General features: G+C 37.5%; 1 protein-coding gene across 6 annotated transcripts in view; it reads left to right on the forward strand.

Annotated features, from left to right (window-relative positions):
- Window positions 1–1,164: 1,164 nt before the first annotated feature.
- The window catches only part of MORF4L1 (mortality factor 4 like 1), a 33,336-nt gene continuing 12,433 nt past the window's right edge, over window positions 1,165–22,067 (forward strand). Inside the window, exons 1-12 of one of the 6 annotated variants that reach the window (XR_009699228.1) lie at window positions 1,165–1,398; window positions 5,822–5,868; window positions 7,590–7,657; window positions 10,597–10,713; window positions 12,247–12,333; window positions 13,137–13,217; window positions 16,134–16,159; window positions 16,642–16,730; window positions 17,748–17,849; window positions 18,994–19,082; window positions 19,181–19,418; window positions 20,627–20,649. Coding sequence is in view for 5 of the 6 variants with exons in the window: in XM_061179771.1 (XP_061035754.1) it covers window positions 1,359–1,398; window positions 5,822–5,868; window positions 7,590–7,657; window positions 10,597–10,713; window positions 12,247–12,333; window positions 13,137–13,217; window positions 16,134–16,159; window positions 16,642–16,730; window positions 17,748–17,849; window positions 18,994–19,082; window positions 20,627–20,799; window positions 21,081–21,165 (1,004 nt within the window). In the remaining variant the exon portion in view is untranslated. Of the gene's footprint in view, window positions 1,399–5,821; window positions 5,869–7,589; window positions 7,658–10,596; window positions 10,714–12,246; window positions 12,334–13,136; window positions 13,218–16,133; window positions 16,160–16,641; window positions 16,731–17,747; window positions 17,850–18,993; window positions 19,083–19,180; window positions 19,419–20,626; window positions 20,800–21,080; window positions 21,166–22,067 lie in introns of those variants that run through there. The other 5 variants (XM_061179771.1, XM_061179781.1, XM_061179788.1 and 2 more) reach the window with 5 other exon arrangements.

Genomic DNA, 22,067 nt, shown 5'->3' on the forward strand with positions numbered 1-22,067 from the left:
TTGCCCCTTTCTTTGATATTCTAAGGAGTGGAACAGACCAGATGCTGTGCAGACAAGTGGAGTGAGGGTTCTTTGTGGGTTTCTGTGGTCAAATGAGGGCTTGTGTTCAGACAAGACTGAAGGAGAAACTGGAGTCAGACAAATGGAGAGGGGTCTGGAATTCATGGGGTGCATAGCATGCTCAGGGGAGGGTTTAGAAAAGGCATGCAGACAAGCACAAAGCCTGGAGGACGGTGGGGGACTGTTTGTGGAAGGACTTCAAATGCCAAGCTAAGGACTTCGGGATTGATCATCCTTAACGTTTGCTGAGCGCCATTTCACTGTTCAGCGCCGCACTAAGCCTTTCCACGCAAGTCTCACAGTAAACCGATGGAAAGGTGGTCTTATTCTCCCCATTTTGCAGGTGAGCAAACTACAGACTTTTTGAACAGGGGAACGACACGAGGAAATTCGTTTAAACCGTGTGTGTACTCAATAACAGTTCAAAGACATCAGGTGACCAAAAAGTGCACACATAGGGCAAGTGCAGAACCCTAGCGTGGGTATTACTTGGTATTATTCACGGTAGCCTCTTTGGGCGGCGGGCAGAAGTCCATCACCCAAAAAGCCAGAGCTCGCCCCCCAGCCTGCCTACTGTCTCCCTCTCCGTCCTCATTTCCGCAGGACCCAGGCTGGAGAAGGGGAGGAGGAGGACCCGACAGATGGCCGTCAGTCCCACCAAATAAACTGTCAGTGAGCTTGCTAAACAACGAAACTTCTAGACGCAGACTCCACTGCCTACCCCCCTTCTGGTCAGATTGCTGGCCGTGAAACTTTTCTAGGCGGAAACTACTCGCGATGCTACTGAAAGTAGGCTTCAGGAAGCAGCCTTTTCTCTCAGGCCATTTCAAAGCCCACATCATTGTGGCCCTGTACTGCCCGTGGGCCTCCGCAACTGGGCCTCTCCCATTCTTAAAATGAGGCACTGCCTTCCCTTGCCCTCGCTCCAACAAACAAGCAAAATCAAATCCGGGCTTTAAAAACCCCAGGCGGTCCCGGGGTGGGGGATGGGAAGAGGCCGCCGCCCCTCCCCCACACCGCGGCACCTTAAGCGCCCGGGAACTACCAATCCCGGCGTGCCCCGGGGGCGGGGCGGGCGCAGGGGCGCGTGCGCGGAGGGCAGCCGTTGGCTGGAGCGGCGGCTGCGCGGGTCGCGATGCTGTGAGGTCTGTGGCAGCTGGCAAATCGGGCCCAGGATGTAGAGTTGGCGGTGGCTGACGGCGCGTCTGACGCGCAGTTGGGTGGGGTAGAGAGTAGGGGGCGGTAGTCGGGGGTGGTGGGAGAAGGAGGCGGCGGCGGCGGCGGCGAATTACTTATAAATGGCGCCGAAGCAGGACCCGAAGCCTAAATTCCAGGAGGGTGAGTTTGAGTTCCTGGGGAAAAGGCATCTATCGGCGCAGGAAAGGGAGGCGGGCTCGGGGTGGTTGAGGTTTGGGGGCCGGGGGTGGCAAGGGCTGCGCCCGGAGGAGGCGGCGGACAGGGCTTTGTGCGGGGAAAGCGCATTGCGGCGGGTTATTTCGGTGCGTCATGAGGAGAAAATACCTTGTGAAGCGAAAGCGTTAGGCAGGCGTTAGAGTGGCAGAGGGAGCCATTGCCGCGTGGCAAAGCCTTAGTGCAGTGTTTGTTCCGAGGAAGAGGGCGCGGAGAAAGTAGCCTATTGCAGGCAGGCGACGGGCGCGCCATGGCGGCCGTTAGGGGAAGTGATGTGGCGTGGGGGAGGGGAGGCAGCGGCGGCGGTTTCGGGCGCCGGCGCGGAGCACCGCGGCCGCGTGGGCGGCCAACGCCTGGCGCTCTGGGGCGGCCTCGAGCCCGGAGGTGGTCGCGCTCGGTGGCGCCGCTGGGCTGCGGCTGCGGGGGCGGGGGGGGGGGGGGCTTCGCGTCTCAGGGCGGGAGAACTGCGTTGTAAAATGGCTGCTGCAAGATGGCCGCGCCATCATGGCCGCCGGCGCCTGGGTCCCCGGCTCCCGGCCGCCGACGCCGCTTTAGGGCAGATACAGCGCCCCCTTCTTCGCCCGCTGCCGCGCCGGAACCGGTTCCCCGACGCTTACCCCAGAGAAGTGGGTGGGAACTGGAGAGAAAAAGCGCGAGCGTCTGGGTCGGCTTTGTGTTGCCGGCAGGCGTCTCTTTGCTTACCGAAAAGCCGAGTGCCAAGATCCTATGGGGATGTGACTGCGCTCTTGCTGTGCGGTTGCTTGTAAAACAATAAATAAAAGCTGCCTGAACGCGGTATTATGTTTCCACTTATAAGTCCCATTGCCTTGCTGTTATCTTTTAAGTACAGCAGTTGTTTGAGTAATTGCAGCAATGTTTGATTAACTGATTTGAAAGTTGAGTTTTTATTGTCTTTGATCGACATGTCTTGGCCGACGGTAGAACGTGATTTCCAGTGGAAGACAGCTTTAATTTTCACAATTAACGTGTCTAATAATTTATATTCAAGTGGAGGTTTAGGAGTAAACTAAAATGGAAGTAAAATTCTGTGAGGCAAGCAAGAACACTTTAAAATTCCCTTTCATTATTATGGATGTGTTAGTTACCGTAGATGTCGAGACGTCTGCAAAAAATTGTTGTAGCGATTTTCAAACTTTAATGTGCGTTAGTCATTTACACAAAACCCAAGTATATTGTAACTATGGAATATTTAAGACGTTTCCAAGCGTGTTTCTGCTATAACTGACTCTTAATACCTGCTTTCTCTCACGCTGAGAAGCTGTGTGACTACCTTCTATGGATTGCCTTTTTTTTTAAAACCAGATATTTTGGAGCAGGGATTCTTAATCTAGGGTCAGTGTTTATAATTCAGAAGATCCGTGAACTTGGACGGGAAAAAGTTTTGGTTTCTGTTGTCTAACTAAAATTTAGTATTTTTCAGTTGTGAATGTTAGAACCCCTCCCCCACAAAACAAGCAAAGCAAACAAAGAAACAAAAAACCACAGTAGTATCAGCTGTATGTTTTCATGTCCCAGCATTACAGTGGTGGGAGATACATTGAGATGTAATGTATGCTCGTCATTATTTCAGAGTTGTAGTTATTGGATCAGTGGCTAAATGTTTATATCCATTAAGGAGCTCATATAAAACCATAGAACGTGATATTTTAAATGTTTTGGTAACTATTTCAATACAGTTGGTTTCTTTTGTGATACTGTTTTACGTGTTTGTAGAAAAATTCTGGAAATAGGCCCAAAGGCTTAACCAGACTGTGAACGGTCCATGGCACAAAAAATTAATCCCCACTGTAGGATATCAAAGGAAGATCACCCAGGTGTGGGACAGTTAAGGTTGGCTTTCTGGAGGAAGTGCTTTAGTTCTAAACTAGAGGGATGGTAAGAGTGATAACAGCGAAGGAGAATCCATGTGCTGCTATAGTGGTGTATTAGAGAAGAGTATGAACCAGTGTATCTGTAAGGTTTTGAAAGCTACCCAAGAGTCTCTGCACTTATCATTACCATCATTTTCCAGACATGTTTTCTACTCTTGTGTCAAAGTTGTAACCATCTTTAAGAAATTATAATTATTTATAAGACATTTTCAGAGAATATCTTATAAGGAAAAATGAATATTCTGTTGGAACTCAGAATTATATTAAAACACTGCAGAAGAATTGAGCTTCTGTAATGGTGGAAATACGAATGATCAGAAACAGTTTTTTTCCTAAATGGTTCTTTTAAACTTGAAAGTTTTTATTTAATAATGGTGCAACATGTTATAAGCAGTTTTTAAGCACAGTGACTGTTTTGCACTCGACTTGGTCTTCCACTTGAAATGTTAAAGCATAAGGTAAAGAAAGCTATTGGGCAACTAGCCCATTGTCAGGGGGAGGACTCTTGGCTTGTTAGGAGACTGACTGATGTTGGAATTTGAGTAATGTTCCCAGTAAGCAAACCAGTGGGAGGATGGGGAATTGGAATCTCATCACCCTTGGAATTTGAGAGCATTGGGCAAAATTACCTTTGTAGTTTGATACTAGAAAGGATTAAGAGTGAAGAAAGATTTTTAAAAAATATCTGAGACTGTGGTTTGCTCCTTCCCCAATTAACAGTCTTTCCACTTCCATGAAAAAAATAGGCATTTGTTATCCTGGGTCATGCTCTTCAACTTATTGTATATTTTTTCAATAGGATATTAGGGCCAGGTAGCTAGAATGGAGGTCAAAGGGTCTTAGCCTCAGTGCAGTTGTCTTTGGAGGCAGCAGCCAAAAGGAGGGAGAGGGGAGTGAGGCCATTTTCAGGGTGCCTTTAAAGAGTACCTGGAGAGTTAAATTTAGGTACACAGGTCTGATCTTTGGTGCTGCTGTTTAGACCCTATATCTTATCTATATCCCCATGGTCTCATTCTTGTCCACAGTATTCAGCAGTGGCTCCAGCCTAGCTTTCTCTTGCAATCCAGACATGTACTCAACTGCTTACTACTAGATGGCTCCAGTTTGGATGTCCTGTAGCCACTGTAACTAATTCGAAAATTGATCAGAAACCCCTCCCTCCATTTCCTTTCCTCATTAATGCTCCCACCATGCTGGAAGTCAGTTTAAAGTGTTTCTACTTTGGCTTAGCTGTCCTCCTCACTGCTTTTGATTCATACCTATTTCTGTTCTTATCCCTGATAGTTGGGAGAAGTCTTTGGTCTCCTTGTTTTTAGTCTCCACTTTTTCTGCATAGGTCTAGTAGCCTCAGGCAGTGGTTCCTCAGAGTGGACCACTGCACAGAATTTGTCATGTTTCTTCTATGCTTTGGTACCAGTTGCTTTCCTCAGCATGGGCCCTTCCTGTGACCTTCCCAAGTAGCTTATCAGTCACTCTTCTTACTGCTTATGAAGATAGTTAAAATAGGAAAGCCAGTAAATTGTGCAAAACTTTGGTTACATGTCAGTGTCACCTATACTGCCCTGTGGTCTCTTCAGAAATGAGCTAGTAGGCTATTTTAATTTAATTTTAGAGTTGAAAGAGCTGACTGTGTTGGCACTTTTGTTACCTCTGGGCCTGTTGAAACCAAGTGGACCAAAAATAATGTGAGAAGTCTATTTCTTGTACAATCGAATGCTATTTCAAGGTACTGCCAGGAATTGCCTGCCTCATTTGTCTGATGAGCAGGGGTGTCTTCCAGATCTTATTCCAGTCCCTAACATTTTATTTAGTCTTGCAAGTCTTAATGGTAGATTCAACACAGAGTGTAAGTTCAGAAGGTTAGAATTGTCTGGTTTTTTTTCTTTTTTTTTTCTTTTTCCCATTGAAGCAGCCCAACACCCAGAACATCATTGAACACACTGAAGGCATGAACATTAGTGGGACCTCTTTTTTAAAAAAACAGCTGTATCTGATGCACATTGAAATTTTTATGTACAGAGTGTTTTTCTTAGTTTAATCAGTTTAAGACGGTTGGAAGCAGAGAAGGAATAGGTAGAGCATAAGGTCCTAAACTTAAAATGTCTTTAAATCCCACATGTATCAGTACATTAAAAAATAAACCAATTCTGCCAGTAGATAGCTACAGTAGATTTAATTTGTTTAGCAGGTGATAGATGATTTGATGATTTTAATAGATTGATATCCTGATTGCTTTTTGTTGTTTACATCAGATGCTAAGGTGTTTTTGTTGTATTGAAGTTTGATCTGAAGCGTTGATGGATACATTGCCTTACCCACTTGCCTACTTTTTTGAGGAATACCATGGTACAAGTGTGATGGCTCTCCATCACAACCAGATGTGCATATTCTTATATATGAAGAGAAATCACAACTAACCCAGTACTTTCTTTGTGTGTGTGTGTTTTTTACTTTTACAGGTGAGAGAGTGCTGTGCTTCCATGGGCCTCTTCTTTATGAAGCAAAGGTATTAAACTTGTTTTCTCTTGAAAAGTTGGCTGAAATTACTGGTTGGATAATATCAGTTTTCAATGGTTGGTAGCTTTAGTGAGAGCTACCTTTTTCATAGATTTTCATAGATTCATAGTTCCTCATCTTCTCTTTACGGGTGTCTTACTGCTTTCTTAGTACGTCTTACAAAGCATTGCTGTCTTGCCATTCATCTTACTGAGCTGCTAAAGGTCCAGTAGTTGGAAAGAGCATTTGAGGGGAAAGATAGAAAATTGACTATTAATGGGAGCAGAATAGCATTTTATAGTTAATGACTTGTGAGAAAATACTGCCAAAGTTAACTTTATTTGCAAATATAATGTGCTGAGTAAGCACTGAGTAGTTATGTTAAAGGTAAAAACTAACATTTAAAATGAGTACATTTAACTTACTTGTTGGATTGTTTGGCAAAGTTTGAATTGTGGGGGGGTTCCCTTTCCCTTTTCTCTTTATCAGTGTTGTGCTCAGGTAATAACTGATTTTCCATTTAGCCAAAGATAAGTGGGATGATGCATTACGAAGTCAAAGGTGTTCTTAGTATTTTGTTTCTGGTAACTTTTTTAGCGCAAATATTTAAGGTGTGTCAATTTCTTTTACAGTGGTAGTTTTTAAAAAAAATGAACAGTATGCTGAACAGTATAATATTTAGTTAAAGGCAGTTTCTACATATGTTCTTGGTGAATAGTTTATGTCTCTGAAAATAAGACTGTAAAGTGTCAGTGTGACTAACCATTTTCACTACTTTTTACTTATTTTGAATACATAGTGGATGTATGTTTTTAAAGTTCTAAAATGGCTGAAACTGGATTCATGGAGATGGTCAAGAACTTTTTTTGTGTGTACGTATATCTCAGTGGTATAATATCGCTGCAGCTTATAGTATATTTTAAGTCCTGTTTATCATTTATATCCTTGAATGTTATTTTTGTTGTATCAATTTCTGGCGAACTCTACTGGACTGGCAGATTTTTCTGCTCTGGCAGCAGAAACACTCCAGTGAACAATTTTAAATGGTGATTGAAATAGCTTAAACTATTGTGGTTCTCTTGATTTGCATCTGATAAAAACTTAAATCCAGACAGTCCTCACTTTTTCATAGTTAATGACTTTCCCTAATGATTTCAATCCAATTTGTTTGGCTGCTTTTAAGAAGAACACAAGATGTTTTTCATCTGTCACCTTGCTAGTTGCTGATAATCTGCAGTAGAACAGCTATTGCCTTGTGTAAACTAATGAAATTTTTTAATGATTCAGATTATTCAAAATTATTTTTAATTTTTTAAAAACAATTTAATAATTCTTGAGCTGAATTTATTTTTGAAATAAATGTAGCTTTTGGCTAGTTGGACTTTGAGAAAGCACAAATACAGTTTTCATTAGCTGTTCTTGGATAGCTTATCTAGCCCATTGATTTAAGGTTTTAGGGGGACCTTTTGTGCTTATGGTTCTTCAGATTTGTTGGACTGACTCCAACAAATTTTATGACTCTTCGGCAGTTTTATAACTCTGAATACCTAAGTAGTCTGAAGGCTTAAATAATGTTCTTTTAAAGAGTTGCATCTTATTATGTTCATTTTGGCCACCAGAGAGTTTAAGTGTAGAGTTTGTCTTCGAAAGATTGGATACTTGAAAATTATCCAGGTAGTCTTTTTTATTTCCTTCAGTATTTCTAAGTGAACTTTTTCTTTTTTATTTCAGTGTGTAAAGGTTGCCATAAAGGATAAACAAGTGAAATACTTTATACATTACAGTGGTTGGAATAAAAAGTGAGTATTAGATCTTTAAAAGCAATGTTTTATTTATAATTAACAAGGTAACTTTGTGTTGTAGACTGATGAAAGCATATGCTTCTTAATTCTTGCAGTTTTAATCTAAATACATGTTGAGGCAGAGGTGAACCATTTGTAGTGTGATGAAAATAGAATAGAAATTAGGGTATACAGCCTTTTTTTTTTTTTTTTTTGGCTGCACTGCGCAGCATGTGGGATCTTAGCTTAGTTCCCTGACCAGGGATCAAACCCACGCCGCCTGCACTGGAAGCTTGGAGTCTTAACCACTGGACCGCCAGGGAGGTCCCCTACAGCCATTTTATTTTACATTCTTTGGAGTATTTCTGTGTTCTGGTATAATGTCTAATAATAATTAGTCGGCCCAACTATTTTCTGGTTTTGGTACATTTTAGGACGGCTTGAGTTTTTTGCCTTAACACAAATTTAGTGACTACATATGGTATTTCAAGCAGTTATACTCAAAGCTAGTTGGCTTTTTGTACCTGGAAAAAGGGGGGGAAAAAAGAAAAAGATTGCCTGATTTGGAAGTATTAACCAGCTCATGTTTTGAACTTTGGAAGCATAATTAAATGCTAACAAAGTGAATTCATGTGGTTCACTTTTTAGCATATGACTTAACAGAGGTACAGAAATTTAGTTACAGAACCTAATTTTGCACCCCAAAGAGTTAAACTTCTTTTTCTTTTTTAGAAGTGATATTGATGTTGCTGGGAGTGGACAGTGGTTATAGATTGAACACATTCTAGAATGTTTAGCCATTGGAGCTCTTTGTCAGTGATGGGTCTTTCTTCTTGGGGCCCATAAATATCACATTTGATAATTTAATTCATTTTTGGTGCTTGTAATTGAATAGCCTATAATTTTTACTATGAGAGGATTTTAATTTTACTAATGGTGTTTTGTTCTTCAAAAATAGTACTGCCAGTAAGTGTAGTTCTTGAGTTGTTTTCTAGCAGATTTTAAAGCTTTGTGTCACCTTAGCCATACTCTGGTAGCTGGCTCTCCAAGTGAGCACTGCCATCTGATTTGATGAATACTCTTGCTTTGGAAGGCGCTTTTCTCCTTGACATTTACTGACCCTGTGACTTTGGTCTTCTTTCATACAGTCCCATAGCCAGGTGACCAACCCAGTTAGTTTTATTCATTAGAAAATTTTATCACAGAATGGTTTTAGCTAAGAAGAAATACCAGACCCTTACTTTTTCTTCCATTAGTATGATTGTAGAAAGGTGGAGATGTAAAATGTGTAAAAGCGCATTCAACAAATGATTTTTTCCCAGTTAATGATAATTAAAATATTTATAATAATGATATGTTGGGTAATACAGTAACTCAGAGTGACCCTATGGGCTTTTAATCCTTTGGTCTTAATAGAAGTAAACGTCTATGATTTTAAATGGGATTTCAGGTTTAATGCTAAATTGAGTCTAATATCCAGGAAAGTTTATCTTCTGGATCCCAGTGTAGTTTATGGCTTTTTCTTCCCTGTTAAAAAAATGAAGTGTTTAAAACTGTATGTCAGCCTTTTATTAGACTTAATATGTTATATATCAATATTCTGTTAACATCAGGTAAAGTTGAGAGTAAATCAAGATATAAAGAGAATCTCAGTTCACTGTAGGAAATAGAATATCTTATTTATGCATATCATGTATGGGAAGTCTATCCAGGAAATTAAAGAAAAGCAAATAGCAAATTCATGGTATATGTCTGACCCCATCCCCGTGTACACTTTAACTGTTTTAGGATTTCATCTTAATAGCAGTGAAGACCGCTTTTGTGCTTAATTCTTTCATGTATAATATTTTCTATAAAATTACATGCAGGTATGTACAGTGTGAAGACTGGGTTTTAAGTGGCATTTGTAGCTTATAAGAAATTGTGGAAATACATAAAATGCTTGCATTTTCTGATAGTATTGCTTGAAAATAAACCTTTGTTTCCTTTGTTATGTTATCTAGTAACACAAATAAATGATAGGGTACATAGTTTTTTTGGTTTTTTGTTTGTCTCATTTTATATGTTACTCTTTGTAAAAAGAATTAAGGAAAAAATAGCACTAAATATTGGAGATCTTTATATCTTTGTAGACGTATTGAGGAATATTAACAAGGATGTGTTTTTTGTAGTTGTTCTGGTGTATAGATAAATATACGGAATTTTGAAATTTTTGATCTTTAATAAGTATTTAGAGAAGCCTTTAAATCCATACAGAAAGGAGGAGGAGTTGCTCAAATACCCAGCAAGTATGTTATGTTTTTATTTAGTGCTGTGTAAGTAGTGCCATGGATCATTGTGACTTTGGGAATTAATGACAAGCTACCTTTAGAAAATTATGAAATTCTTTTATGCTTGAGCTATATGTAAAAATTTCTGGATATTTGGCCTTCAGTTACTACCCTAGTAGTGGTGTTCTTCAGAGCAAAAGATGTCATTTCATTTTCCTGTGGTTCAGCAAGGGTTTTCAGCTCCTGACATGTGAAGGAAACTCAAGAATTGGTTTTTAGATCAAGGTCCTTATTTAGATGCATTTTATATCGGGGGAAGGAATTTGCAAGGTTCTAAAATGGAACTTTGTGGTAAATAAAAATTTGCTAATTCCCTTTAATTTAGAGAGAATTGGAACAGATACAAGAATAAGATTCTCATTTTGAGTACAGTTTATAGGATACTGTACTTTCAGAAAAGCATACAACAAAAGCCCAATCGCCAAACTGGAATTTTCTTAAACTTCAGTAAATGTATACTTTTTCAAAAGCACAATAGATAGTAAGATATTTCTAAATTTTCAAAAACCTTATTGGAATTTGTTGACACAGACATTTAAGTATTATATTTGTAAATAAATCTTAAAGCTTAAGCTAAATTCTACACCTAGTTACTGAGATTACTTTGTACTATGCTGTCTGTATCAGAAGTGCTGTGAGGCCCAGGCGCTCTGAAAAAACTTTGAAGACACGTGAGGATATTGTAGCACTTTTTCCTGTTCCTGAAGGAGCTCCCTCAGTACACCACCCCCTCCTGACCTCTAGGTAAATGCATGTTTTAAAGTTTTCTCTAGGAGATCATGTTGAGGGTTGCTTTTTATTTTTTATTCTTCTTTTGGCTGTCTTACATAAGAGGTCAAAGGTGGGAAATTATTAAATAAAAGACTTTGAGGATACATCTCTTTGTGTCACTAAAGGAGCTCCATCAGCAGGAGGAAAAAATTTGCACAAAAAGTTCAGCATTCCCTTAGAAATACCTTATCTTTGTTTTCCCCTTTGGAAAAAAAGCCACATCAGAAATCCTGTTCTGAACAACAAGGTCGTACTATAGCACAGGGAACTATATTCAGTGTCCTATGATAAACTATAATGGAAAAGAATATGAAAGGAATGTAAATATACGTATTATTGAATCACTTTGCTGTATAGTAGAAATTAACACAACATTGTAAATCAACTATACATCAATAAAACAAAATTTTAAAAAATCTTGTTTTGAAGGAGCTTTTCTAAGTGCCAGAAGGCCTTAGCAACTAGATATTTTAAGAGAGTGGTTGGTTCTATCTTTTGATGTTTAGAACACCAAGAATGGTTTTGCCTCGAAAGTTGGTGTATTTGTTTGTGAGTGAGTGATAACCATTGTAACACTTCAATTTACAGTCTTAGCTGAGCTGATCTAGATGGTATTCCGTATTGTAGACCTCCTAATATGTTTCTGACAGACCTTGAGTGTTTATTTTTTTTGTCAAACTCTCAAGTGTTTTATATGTATTATTTAATTCTCATAACAATCCTATGAGATAGGTACTATTATCCTCATTTTGCAGGTGCAACTAAGGCACAGAGAGTTCTGTAATTCTGTATCACAGGTAACCAGCCAGTTAGTTTTAGTTCTTTAAGAAGTCAGCTTATTATGGATTCCTGTGCCTCATTTTTTTTGGAATTAAAGTTCTTTTAGGTACCTTTATTCTGTAAGGATAGTTGGCTTAGGGGGTCTTATGTTAAATGCCATGCTTTTATGCCATTTTAAAAAACAATTTGAATAATCTGTTTTTGGACTCGCAGTTTAGATTTGGAATGTTGCTTCTGAGAATATGTTTATTGCCTTTTTAAAAAAATCTTTTATTTATTTATTCTTTGGCTGCACTGGGTCTTAGTTGCGGCACATGGGCTCTTTCATTGTGGCATGCAGGCTTCTCTAGCTGTGGTGCGTGGGCTCTGTAGTTGCAGCATGCGGGCTCTCTAGTTGTGGCGCACGGCTCAGTGGTTCTGGTGTGCAGACTTAGTTGCCTCGTGGCATGTGGGATCTTAGTTCCCTGACCAGGGATAGAACCTGCATCCCCTCCATTGGAAGGTGGGTTCTTAACTACTGGACCACCAGGGAAGTCCCTTTACTGCCTTTTTACAGAACAGATTTTCACTTTAGTTGAGAATGAATTTGTAATGCCAGTTCGTCAAATTAGTCCAGAGAAGTCTAAAGTCTTGCCTCTTGTATTTCTAAAAAAACATAATTGGAGGACAGAGTCTGAGTAGTAACGAAATAGTTTTGAATGATATTTTAATTTTTCTCTTTTTCAGTTGGGATGAATGGGTTCCAGAAAGCAGAGTACTCAAATACGTGGACACCAATTTGCAGAAACAACGAGAACTTCAAAAAGCCAATCAGTAAGTTTGTTTTGCAACATGAATATGAGGAGAAATGCCTGTAAGTTAATTTTTAGGAATGAAATCCACAATGGAAATCATGTTGGCTGCCTGCCTTTAAAATGATCCTTGGGACCTGTCAGCTGCTGTGTTATGACTTTGACTTCAAGTGATCAGAAAAGCCTTTCCTGGGGAAAGGAAGTAGCATACATGTCATTTCTGGAGTCTCCTTAGAGGTAGGTAGAAAACAGAGCAGGATGTTGTTGGAAATTTCTGAAGTTGCAAACTCATTGTTACGGTCTTATCTCCTGGGCTGTTTGGAAGGTACACTTGGTGGGGGAGGAATAAGAAAGGGGGGGGTCCCCATTGTTATTCACCTCTGAAAGCACATTGAGAAAAGGAACCCTGAAAGACTGTGTGGTCTATAGGGTAATTGTTTTGTTTTAATTTCGAAACTGAAATATTAAGAAAATGGAAATGATAAAATGGGATCAGATTAAAAAACATTGGGATTGGTGAATTTCAAAACAAATGGAATTTTCAGTTATATGAGAATCTGTTGTCACTGTTTACTACATTTATTTTAATTTTCGTAAGTATAGAAGAGTCGAATCTTAGGGCTTTTTACTGTTCTTCCTTTCTTGAATTGATTTTTGTAAATACATTATCTCTGTTGAACTTGTTAAATAAAAACTTTGTACCACAATATGTATAGGCTCGGGACTTCAATTTGAATATAAATTTCAAAATGGAATCAAGTGATCAATTTATTTTTCCACATAAATACTCATTTTAAGATGATTTTATTGAAATTATTTTTGAAGGGAGCAGTATGCAGAGGGGAAGATGAGAGGGGCTGCCCCTGGAAAGAAGACTTCTGGTCTGCAACAGAAAAATGTTGAAGTGTAAGAAGCTCTATCTTTGTTTTAATTTTACATACTGTTTGTGAAACTCAAACTTGACACACATTGTCTTCTGTTAGGATTTATAGAAAATGAAAACTGGAACATTGTTGTGATTGGAAAAATGCCAACGAGAACCCCCTTGGTGTTGGGTTGCTGAAAATACCTGTTAATTACATACTGATTCCTTAATTACATACTGAGTCCTTAGCAGTTTTTCTCCCCCCACCTTTCCTTTCTTTAGTAAAGGAATATTTCCTTTATGTAGTAAAATATACATAACATGAAAATTTACCACTTAACTCTTTTAAGTGTACAATTGGGTGACATTAAGTACATTCACAACCCTCCTTCTTCTTTTAAAAATTATTTATTTATTTATTTACTTACTTACTTACTTACCGCACCAGGCGGCATGTGGGATCTTAGTTCCCTAACCAGGGATGAAACCTGCACCCCCTGCAGTGGAAGTGTGAAATTTTAACAGCTGGACCACCAGGGAAGTCCCTTACAGTGCTTCTTTTAAGTTGTATTAAATATGTATACATGTAATGTGTTTTCTTTTACAAGTATAGTGTTGAATTATCAGGACACATTTTGAGATTTGGGGGACAGATTGGCTTTTTCAGTAGTGCTAGATATGTGTATTAGTTTTAATTCCCCTTTTGAAACCCATGGTAACTGTGTGAGATATTAAGGTTTCAGATCATCCCCCCTCCTCTCAACCCCCAAGAAAAAGAAAACCATTCCTTGTTAACTCTTAAGATTTTGAACATCTTGGTAATAAGCCTATGTGTGCAAGTCATATGCATACACACATTGGTGTAATAAGTTTATGTACCTGAAAGCCAGTGTGGGAATGGTAGCTTAATAAAAGAACAAAGAATCATAATTTTTATTAAAAGATCATTTTTTCTTGCCACTTGAATATTTTAAGAACAGATAGGTTTAATGAGTGGTCCATCATGTGCTTCTTTTCAAAGGATCAGAAGTAACATGCTGTAAAATATGACTTATTTAAGAGAAGTATGTTTTTCCTTGAGATTATATTCTGTTGCTTTTAGACCTAACTAGTCTGACTTTACTACCTAAAAATTAGGTGATAGTAATGAAGGTAACGATGCATTTTGAAATGTTTGCGGTTTTAACCTTTTTGGGTGAGTCTTTCTTTTTCTCAAGGAGTCTTCCTTTTAATGGGAACATGACACTTTGATAAGATTGTAATCTGAGTACTTAGGAAGGCATCATGTAATTTTAAGTATTGCTTTGCCCTGGTAGAATAGAAGATCTATTTTAAAATAAAAATACTGAGTAATTAAACCTGGAGATTTATTTTTTTTTAATTCTTTCATTTTGATTTGAGGTTTTGATACAATTTTTAATATTTAATGTTTAGTTTTATACCTTACACCATCTTTAGTGTTTGGTAATTGTTCTGTAGCTTTCTCTGAATATACATAAACATGTATGCATCTGGTTGGAAAATATGAGAGCCAGATTTACCTTTACTTTGTTGACATCTAGGTCCTTAAGGTTGGGCGTTTATTCTTTATAAACTAATAGTGAATATACGTGAATTTTGTTAGCGCTTTGGCTTCCAAGCATACTTTGGTTGTTCGTTATTTAGTGGAATGACTTTTCTCAAGAATGACTTTGGGCTTCAGTTATTCTTTCAAATACATTGAATCTAACAGTTCATATTTTGATTATAACATTTAGTCCTGAGGCTTAGAAATAGGAAGTCAGACAACACCAGCAGTTTATTGTATGAAATCCGTTGCGTACTTTGAGAAAGTAGCTTGCATGTTTAATTAATACAAGCAGGAAGGTTGAAGCAAGAGTCTTTATCACTGGTATTTATTGAAGTATAGTTTATAGATCTTTAGAGTTGAGATCAGTTGTCAGTATTTTTTCTTTAATTCTTTGGTATAGACTGGGTAAGAAAGTGTAAGGGCTCTTGGCTTCTCTTGGTCTGCACATGTTCTTGACATGTAAAAGTTCATGGTTTAATCTGACTCAGAAATACTGTCCAGCAAATATTAGTGTTACAGAAGTTAACCTTAGAGAAGGAGGGAAAAATCAGATGGCCAGATTTTTGTGTTTATAACCAACATAAGTTAATTTTGAGTCATCAGATGAACCCCAAGCTCTAAATTAAATGAATACAGGTAGTTAATATTTGTAAGTATTAAAGCTGTAGAAAAGTAAAAATATTCAGGTGTTCTGTTATGGTCCCTCCGGGCATAATCTATAATCATGGGCTTTGTAAACTGTTTTCCTTGTATTCCAGAAATAATTATGTATAAAATCGAAGTTAGTGATTTATTCTTTGTTAGTGTGTATATAAATAAACATGAGTTAAGTTGCTATTAGAGATGATAACCAAGACATTAGCTTTGTTCTACGAATGGGAGAACAGAGTGTTTGGTGTTGTAGTGGAGGGAATATAGTTCAGAGACGAAATAAAGTGAAAGAATTTGGACCAGTGAGAGTGGAGTAATGGATTGGTTTGAAACATACAAATCTAAAATCAAATTATGCTGGTACTAAAGTAATTGGGAGAAAATATTTTAACCTTTGGAGCTTTTTTTTGTGTTTGTGGAACTAATAATATTCTCACGAAGTATATTTTTATCACTTAACATGCTATAAACTTACAAACGAATAATATAACCCTGGAAGGAAGTCTCCTGATGTGGTTTTGGTTTGGTTTTCTAGTATGTGGATTTAGCCAACTATCAGTAAAAGTCCTTGTGTCTGTGTAGTGAATGAGAATATGTACGAAATAAGATCGTGGCCTGATCTTAGCAAACAAGGCTGTATTTCTCTATGAACTTAACCTGGTAAAAGGAATTTAAACAGAGGCAATTTTACTAGCAATAATTATTTATCTTTTTTCTTTTTCTTCCCTCCTTTCAGGAAAACAAAAAAGAACAAACAGAAAAGTAAGAATATTAACTTTGTTTAAATTATTTTGCCTTTTATAACATTTGCATTTTGAATTCACTGTTAAATTTTGAAAGTTATGAAGTTTTAGAGTAAGCTTATGTTGATGGTCTCAAATATGAGTCACAGCAATGTTACAGAGTTAGGTACATAGTAGTAGAGAACTCATACTCTCTACCATGGAGAAGCCTGTAAGCGTTTATTATTTTCATGTTACTTAATGACTGATCCTGAGACAATAACATTTTAAAAATAAATGTAAGATGGTAATATTACTAAATGTCGCTTTGTACTAGATGTTTGGTAGAGCTGTTTATAAAAGTTATATTTTTGGTAGGAATATGATTCTTTAATGTAGATTTAAGTAAAATCAATGTAATGGAAAAGTCAAAAGAGGGTATGTCATGAAACTAGTTTCCTTAACAGAGTTTCTCATTTATTAAGCTAAAAATACCCCTTCCTGACCCCCAAATTTTTACAGCACCTGGAAATGGAGATGGTGGCAGTACCAGTGAGACACCTCAGCCTCCTCGCAAGAAAAGGGCCCGCGTAGATCCTACTGTTGAAAATGTGAGTTTTTCCTTAAGTTTATGAATATGTAGCATGTTAGAATTTTTCATCTTGTCATTTTACAACACAGTAAAAGTCATAGAACTTTGAGTGTCTCAAAAGCATTGCTAACATGGTTAACTACTGAAGTGAAAATACTCCCCTTTTTTGGATAAAGGATATATTTGTATACATCTTTATTTCACTTGTAGCACTAGATATGTTCCTGCTAGATTTTACCCCCAACTCATCATCAGATGTTCATTGTAAAGCTCTGTGTTCATGTACAACACTAAATATTTCTTTGGTATTAGACTGAATAGACTTAGCTAGGTCACATTAAATGGTTTAGTGTGTCCCAAGATGATTTAGTAAACCCACAAAAAATGCCAAGAAAGCCTATCAGTTCCACATGTATGTGTGGGTACAATAGTTTAGGATTCTTACATAAGTGAATAAAATGTCTTATTTCTAATTTATTATATTTATAATTTCCAAAGTTATGAATTTGAAAATAAGGGTTTTAAAATTTTAACCAATGTTGTTTACATTTCTGAAGCTGAGGTTAAAACAGTGGTATGTTCTAAAAATTCGGTATTTTTAGGCAGTTATTAAAGACAAATTAGAAGATAGTACATTTAATTTTCTGTATTAAACTTTAAGATAGTCGTGTTTGGGCTAGTCTTTGGAGGTATGACTATTCAAAATCAATAAATTTGAAAATACTAAGTTAAAATGCATTAAGTTGGAGTGGTCATTTATAGAGGAAAAGGAAATTTGCTAAAGAATATTTGCTTTCACATGAAAAGACATTGAATGGACTATCAAGATAAGATTCTTTTCTCCCAGGAGTTAGCTATATGATCTTTCCATTTATCAGTTTTGAAATGACAATTCCAGCAGCCCATTTGAGTAAATCATTAATTTATACCCAGGGGCTCTAAAGGTTCAGAAAAGCCTTTAGAAAACTTTACTTTTGGAGCTGTTACGCAGCAAGAAAGGACAGATGTTTAATACTCTTCCTTTTTTTCTGTTCAGGAGGAAACATTCATGAACAGAGTTGAAGTTAAAGTAAAGATTCCTGAAGAACTAAAACCATGGCTTGTTGATGACTGGGACTTAATTACCCGGCAAAAACAGGTAACTTGAAAGCTACACAGATTGTAATCTATATGATATGTTCTTGCTAGTGTAAAAAATTTTTTTCTAAAGAAAAGGTTGTAGACTTGAATGTTGAAAGTATGACTGATGAGTATTTTAATTCAGGGACTGAATAATTTGATCATCAGAAAGGACTTAGGAATAAAACGAAGTACATATATAAAAGTCCGTGAGTTTATAATGATTTTTTTTTTAAGGTCAAGATAACTCATTGTTGGCGGTTGCTAGGGCAGGAACACATTATTCTGAAAATCCATAAAAAACAAGCATGTATTTCCTGTCTTACTGTCATTGAAAATGGGATATTGTCTCATATGTGGCTGCTAATGGAATGTAATAGGAAGCACACAATACTGCCTGCAAGGTATTTGTGACCTCTAAAAAGAACCTGAATCTGACAAGATCCTAGGTCTAATTACTTGTGTACAGGAGATAGGGATATTATGAGGTATGTATGTAACATCACAAGGGTAGTCATCAAAGTCCAGAATGAGGCACTCTACAGGACAAAAGAACCAATTTCTAAAATAGCACAAGCGGGTAGGGGAGAAGTAGGGACTGTGAGGATTATGAAACTTCATAGACATCAGTCATATACTGTACAATATGTGGACTTTGTTTGATTCTTGATTTGCCTCTGGAGCTAAACTGCTAGGTTTAGCTTAGTTCTACCACTTACTGAGTTGGGGCAAGTTACCCAGCCTTTTTGTGTTTTAGTGTTTACATTTAGTGGAATAATGGGTCCCAACCTCATAGTATTGATGTGAGGATGAAGAGAATATTCAGGTAAGTGCTTCAGACAGGGTCTGGCATATAATACTATACAATACATGATGACTTGATAATATCACAGAGGTAAATTTATGTGCAAGTGTATTCCATATATAGTAAGTCTTCAGAGCTGTGCTGTCCAGTATGGCAACCACTAGCCACTTTTGGCTATTGAAATTAAATTAAATTAAATTTTTAGTTAGTCACATTAGCCATGCTTTAAGTGCTGAACAGTGCCCTTTTCTATTTTGTAATACTATTAGGTCATCTTTTATTGCGTTAAAGCTTTTCCAGTATACTTTTCCTTTGAAAAAGAGGATATTAGTATTCAAGTGTATTTTTGTTTTCATAGCTCTTTTATCTTCCTGCCAAGAAGAATGTGGATTCCATTCTAGAGGATTATGCAAATTACAAGAAATCTCGAGGAAACACAGATAATAAGTAAGAATATACATATCTTTGAAGTATACCCAAAGACATTTGAAACATTATTTCTAAATAAATTATCTGAAACATGTACTTTAAAACAATACCATCAGGGGCTTCCCTGGTGGCGCAGTGGTTAAGAATACGCCTGCCAATGCAGGGGACACGGGTTTGATCCCTGGTCTGCAAAGATCCCACGTGCCACGGAGCAACTAAGCCCGTGCACCACAACTACTGAGCCTGCGCTCTAGAGCCCGCGAGCCACAACTACTGAAGCCTGCGCGCCTAGAGCCCTGTGCTCCGCAACAAGAGAAGCCACCGCAATGAGAAGCCTGCACACCACAATGAAGGGTAGGCCCCGCTCACCTCAACTAGAGAAAGCCCGCGCGCAGCAACGAAGACACGACGCAGCCAAAAATAAAAAATAGAATAAATAAATTTTAAAAAAATACCATCAGAAACTAGTAAAATAGAATTTCATTGTTTTAGGGGGTTTGGCTGGCAAATGTTTTTTTTTTTTTTTCTTTTTTGAATCTTACTTTTTATACAGGTTCTTACTAGTTATCTATTTTATACATACTAGTGTATATATGTCAATTGCAATCTCCCAATTCATCCCACCCCCGCCACTTCCCCTGCCTTGGTATCCATACGTTTGTTCTCTACATATGTGTCTCTGTTTCCGCCCTGCAAACCGGTTCATCTGTACCATTTTTCTAGGTTCCACATATATGCGTTAATATATAACATTTGTTTTTCTCTTTCTGACTGACTTCACTCTGTATGACAGTCTCTAGATCCATCCATGTCTCTACAAATGACCCAATTTTGTTCCTTTTTATGGCTAATATTGCATTGTATATATGTACCACGTCCTCTTTATCCATTAGTCTGTCGATGGGCATTTAGGTTGCTTCCATGACCTGGCTATTGTAAATAGTGCTGCAATGAACATTGGGGTCCATGTGTCTTTGAATTATGGTTTTCTCTGGGTATATGCCCAGTAGTGGGATTGCTGGATCATATGGTAGTTCTATTTTTAGTTTAGTTTTTTAAGGAACCTCCATACCATACTGTTCTCCATAGTGGCTGTATCAATTTACATTCCCACCAACAGTGCAAGAGGGTTCCCTTTTCTCCACACCCTCTCCAGCATTTGTTGTTTGTAGATTTTCTGATGATGCCCATTCTAACTGGTGTGAGGTGATAACCTCACTGTAGTTTGGTAAACGTTTTCTTAAAGGGCCAGATAAGTAAATGTTGCAGGTAAAATGGAAGCCATATGTAAGTACCTATATAACCATTTAAAATACAACTATTCGAAGATGTGAAAACCACCCCTAGCCTGAGGGCTATAGTTTGCTCACCACTGGTCTGTTTTTGGAATTGATTTCTTGCCTTCTTATTAAATCTCTGTTTTAAAAATGTGTTCAGTAGAGGCTCAGGGTCATTAATTTAGCCTTTTAATTCGTTACCCTTATGTTGGTTGACTTAATCTTCATCTCTCAGTTCCTTTCAGTGACCTGCTTTGAAGGTAAATATTTTTATTCATTTATCAGGGAGTATGCTGTTAATGAAGTTGTGGCGGGGATCAAGGAATACTTCAATGTAATGTTGGGCACTCAGCTGCTCTACAAATTTGAGAGACCACAGTATGCTGAAATCCTCGCAGATCACCCTGATGCGCCCATGTCCCAGGTGTATGGAGCGCCACATCTACTGAGATTATTTGGTAATACTGCCATTTAGAAAACAATTTTACTTTTTTTCCTTTGAGCCTTTAATATTTTTGTCTTTCCTAATTTATATCAAGGGGTAACATAAAATAACATTCAAAAATAATGATTTAATTCCAATTTGAACTTTTATTTAATATAGTAAAATCCAAAGTCAGTTTCTAAAATCATATACTTTAAAGGAATCACTGATTGTTGCGTTTGCTCATGTAATTAAAATACATGCTTATAGTGCTACCTTGGATGTAACTTTGACTAAATTCTTTTGTTTAAATAGTACGTATTGGAGCAATGTTGGCCTATACACCTCTGGATGAGAAGAGTCTTGCTTTATTACTGAATTATCTTCATGATTTCCTAAAGTAAGTCTAAAAATTAATGCTTGAAATTAAAAACATGAATTAGTCTAGTGTACTGAAAATTACTCTGTGATAGACACTATATAGATATTATAAAACTAAAGTAAACAGAACAATGTGTGGTATTGGTACAAGAGTAGATACATTGTTAATGGAACAATTTAAGTGCAAATGTAAGCTCTTAAAGATGAAGGGAATATATGTTACACATACATGTTAAAGGGCTGGTATCTTTAACACCAGAGTTCTTAATATGAAAAAGATGAACAAACCAGTGAAAAGTAGACATTGGATATTCACAGACATGTCAGTAAAAAGGCCATTAAAATATGTTTAACATAATTAAAATACCTCCTGTCGATTGGCTTATATTTTTGGAGAAATGGAGGAAAGGGCAATCCTGGTTTTTACAGCTTTTTGGAGGGCATTTTGGCAATGCATATAAAATTTTTTTAATGTGCTTTTACCCTTTGACCAGACAGTTATGCTTCTGGGAACTTATCCTGTAGAAATCCTTGAATGCACAAAGATTTCCAAGCATGTTTATTGCATTAAAAAAAAAAAAAATGATGAATTTTAAACCGTTATTAATAGATGAGGTAGGTCTAAATATACGAATCAAGAAAGATGTCCATGTTGTGTCAGTTTAAAAAAAATAAATTGCAGTAGAGTATGGTATTGATTCCTCTCGTTTGTAGAGAAACACTTTCAATCTTTGGAATAGATTTGGAAAAATAAGGATCATACTTAACAGTGAGTTGTTTCTTGGGCATAGTTTTGGGAGAGAAGGAGTTTTCCTTTGCTACTTTATATAGTTCTGTGTTTGAATTTTCTTAAAATGGCACCGTGCATTTTATAATAATTTTAAAACCAACGTGAACCTGGGAATCTAAACAGCTTTATAG

This window comes from Eubalaena glacialis, chromosome 2, assembly GCF_028564815.1.
Source record: "Eubalaena glacialis isolate mEubGla1 chromosome 2, mEubGla1.1.hap2.+ XY, whole genome shotgun sequence".
NCBI classification, from domain to species: Eukaryota; Metazoa; Chordata; class Mammalia; order Artiodactyla; family Balaenidae; genus Eubalaena; species Eubalaena glacialis.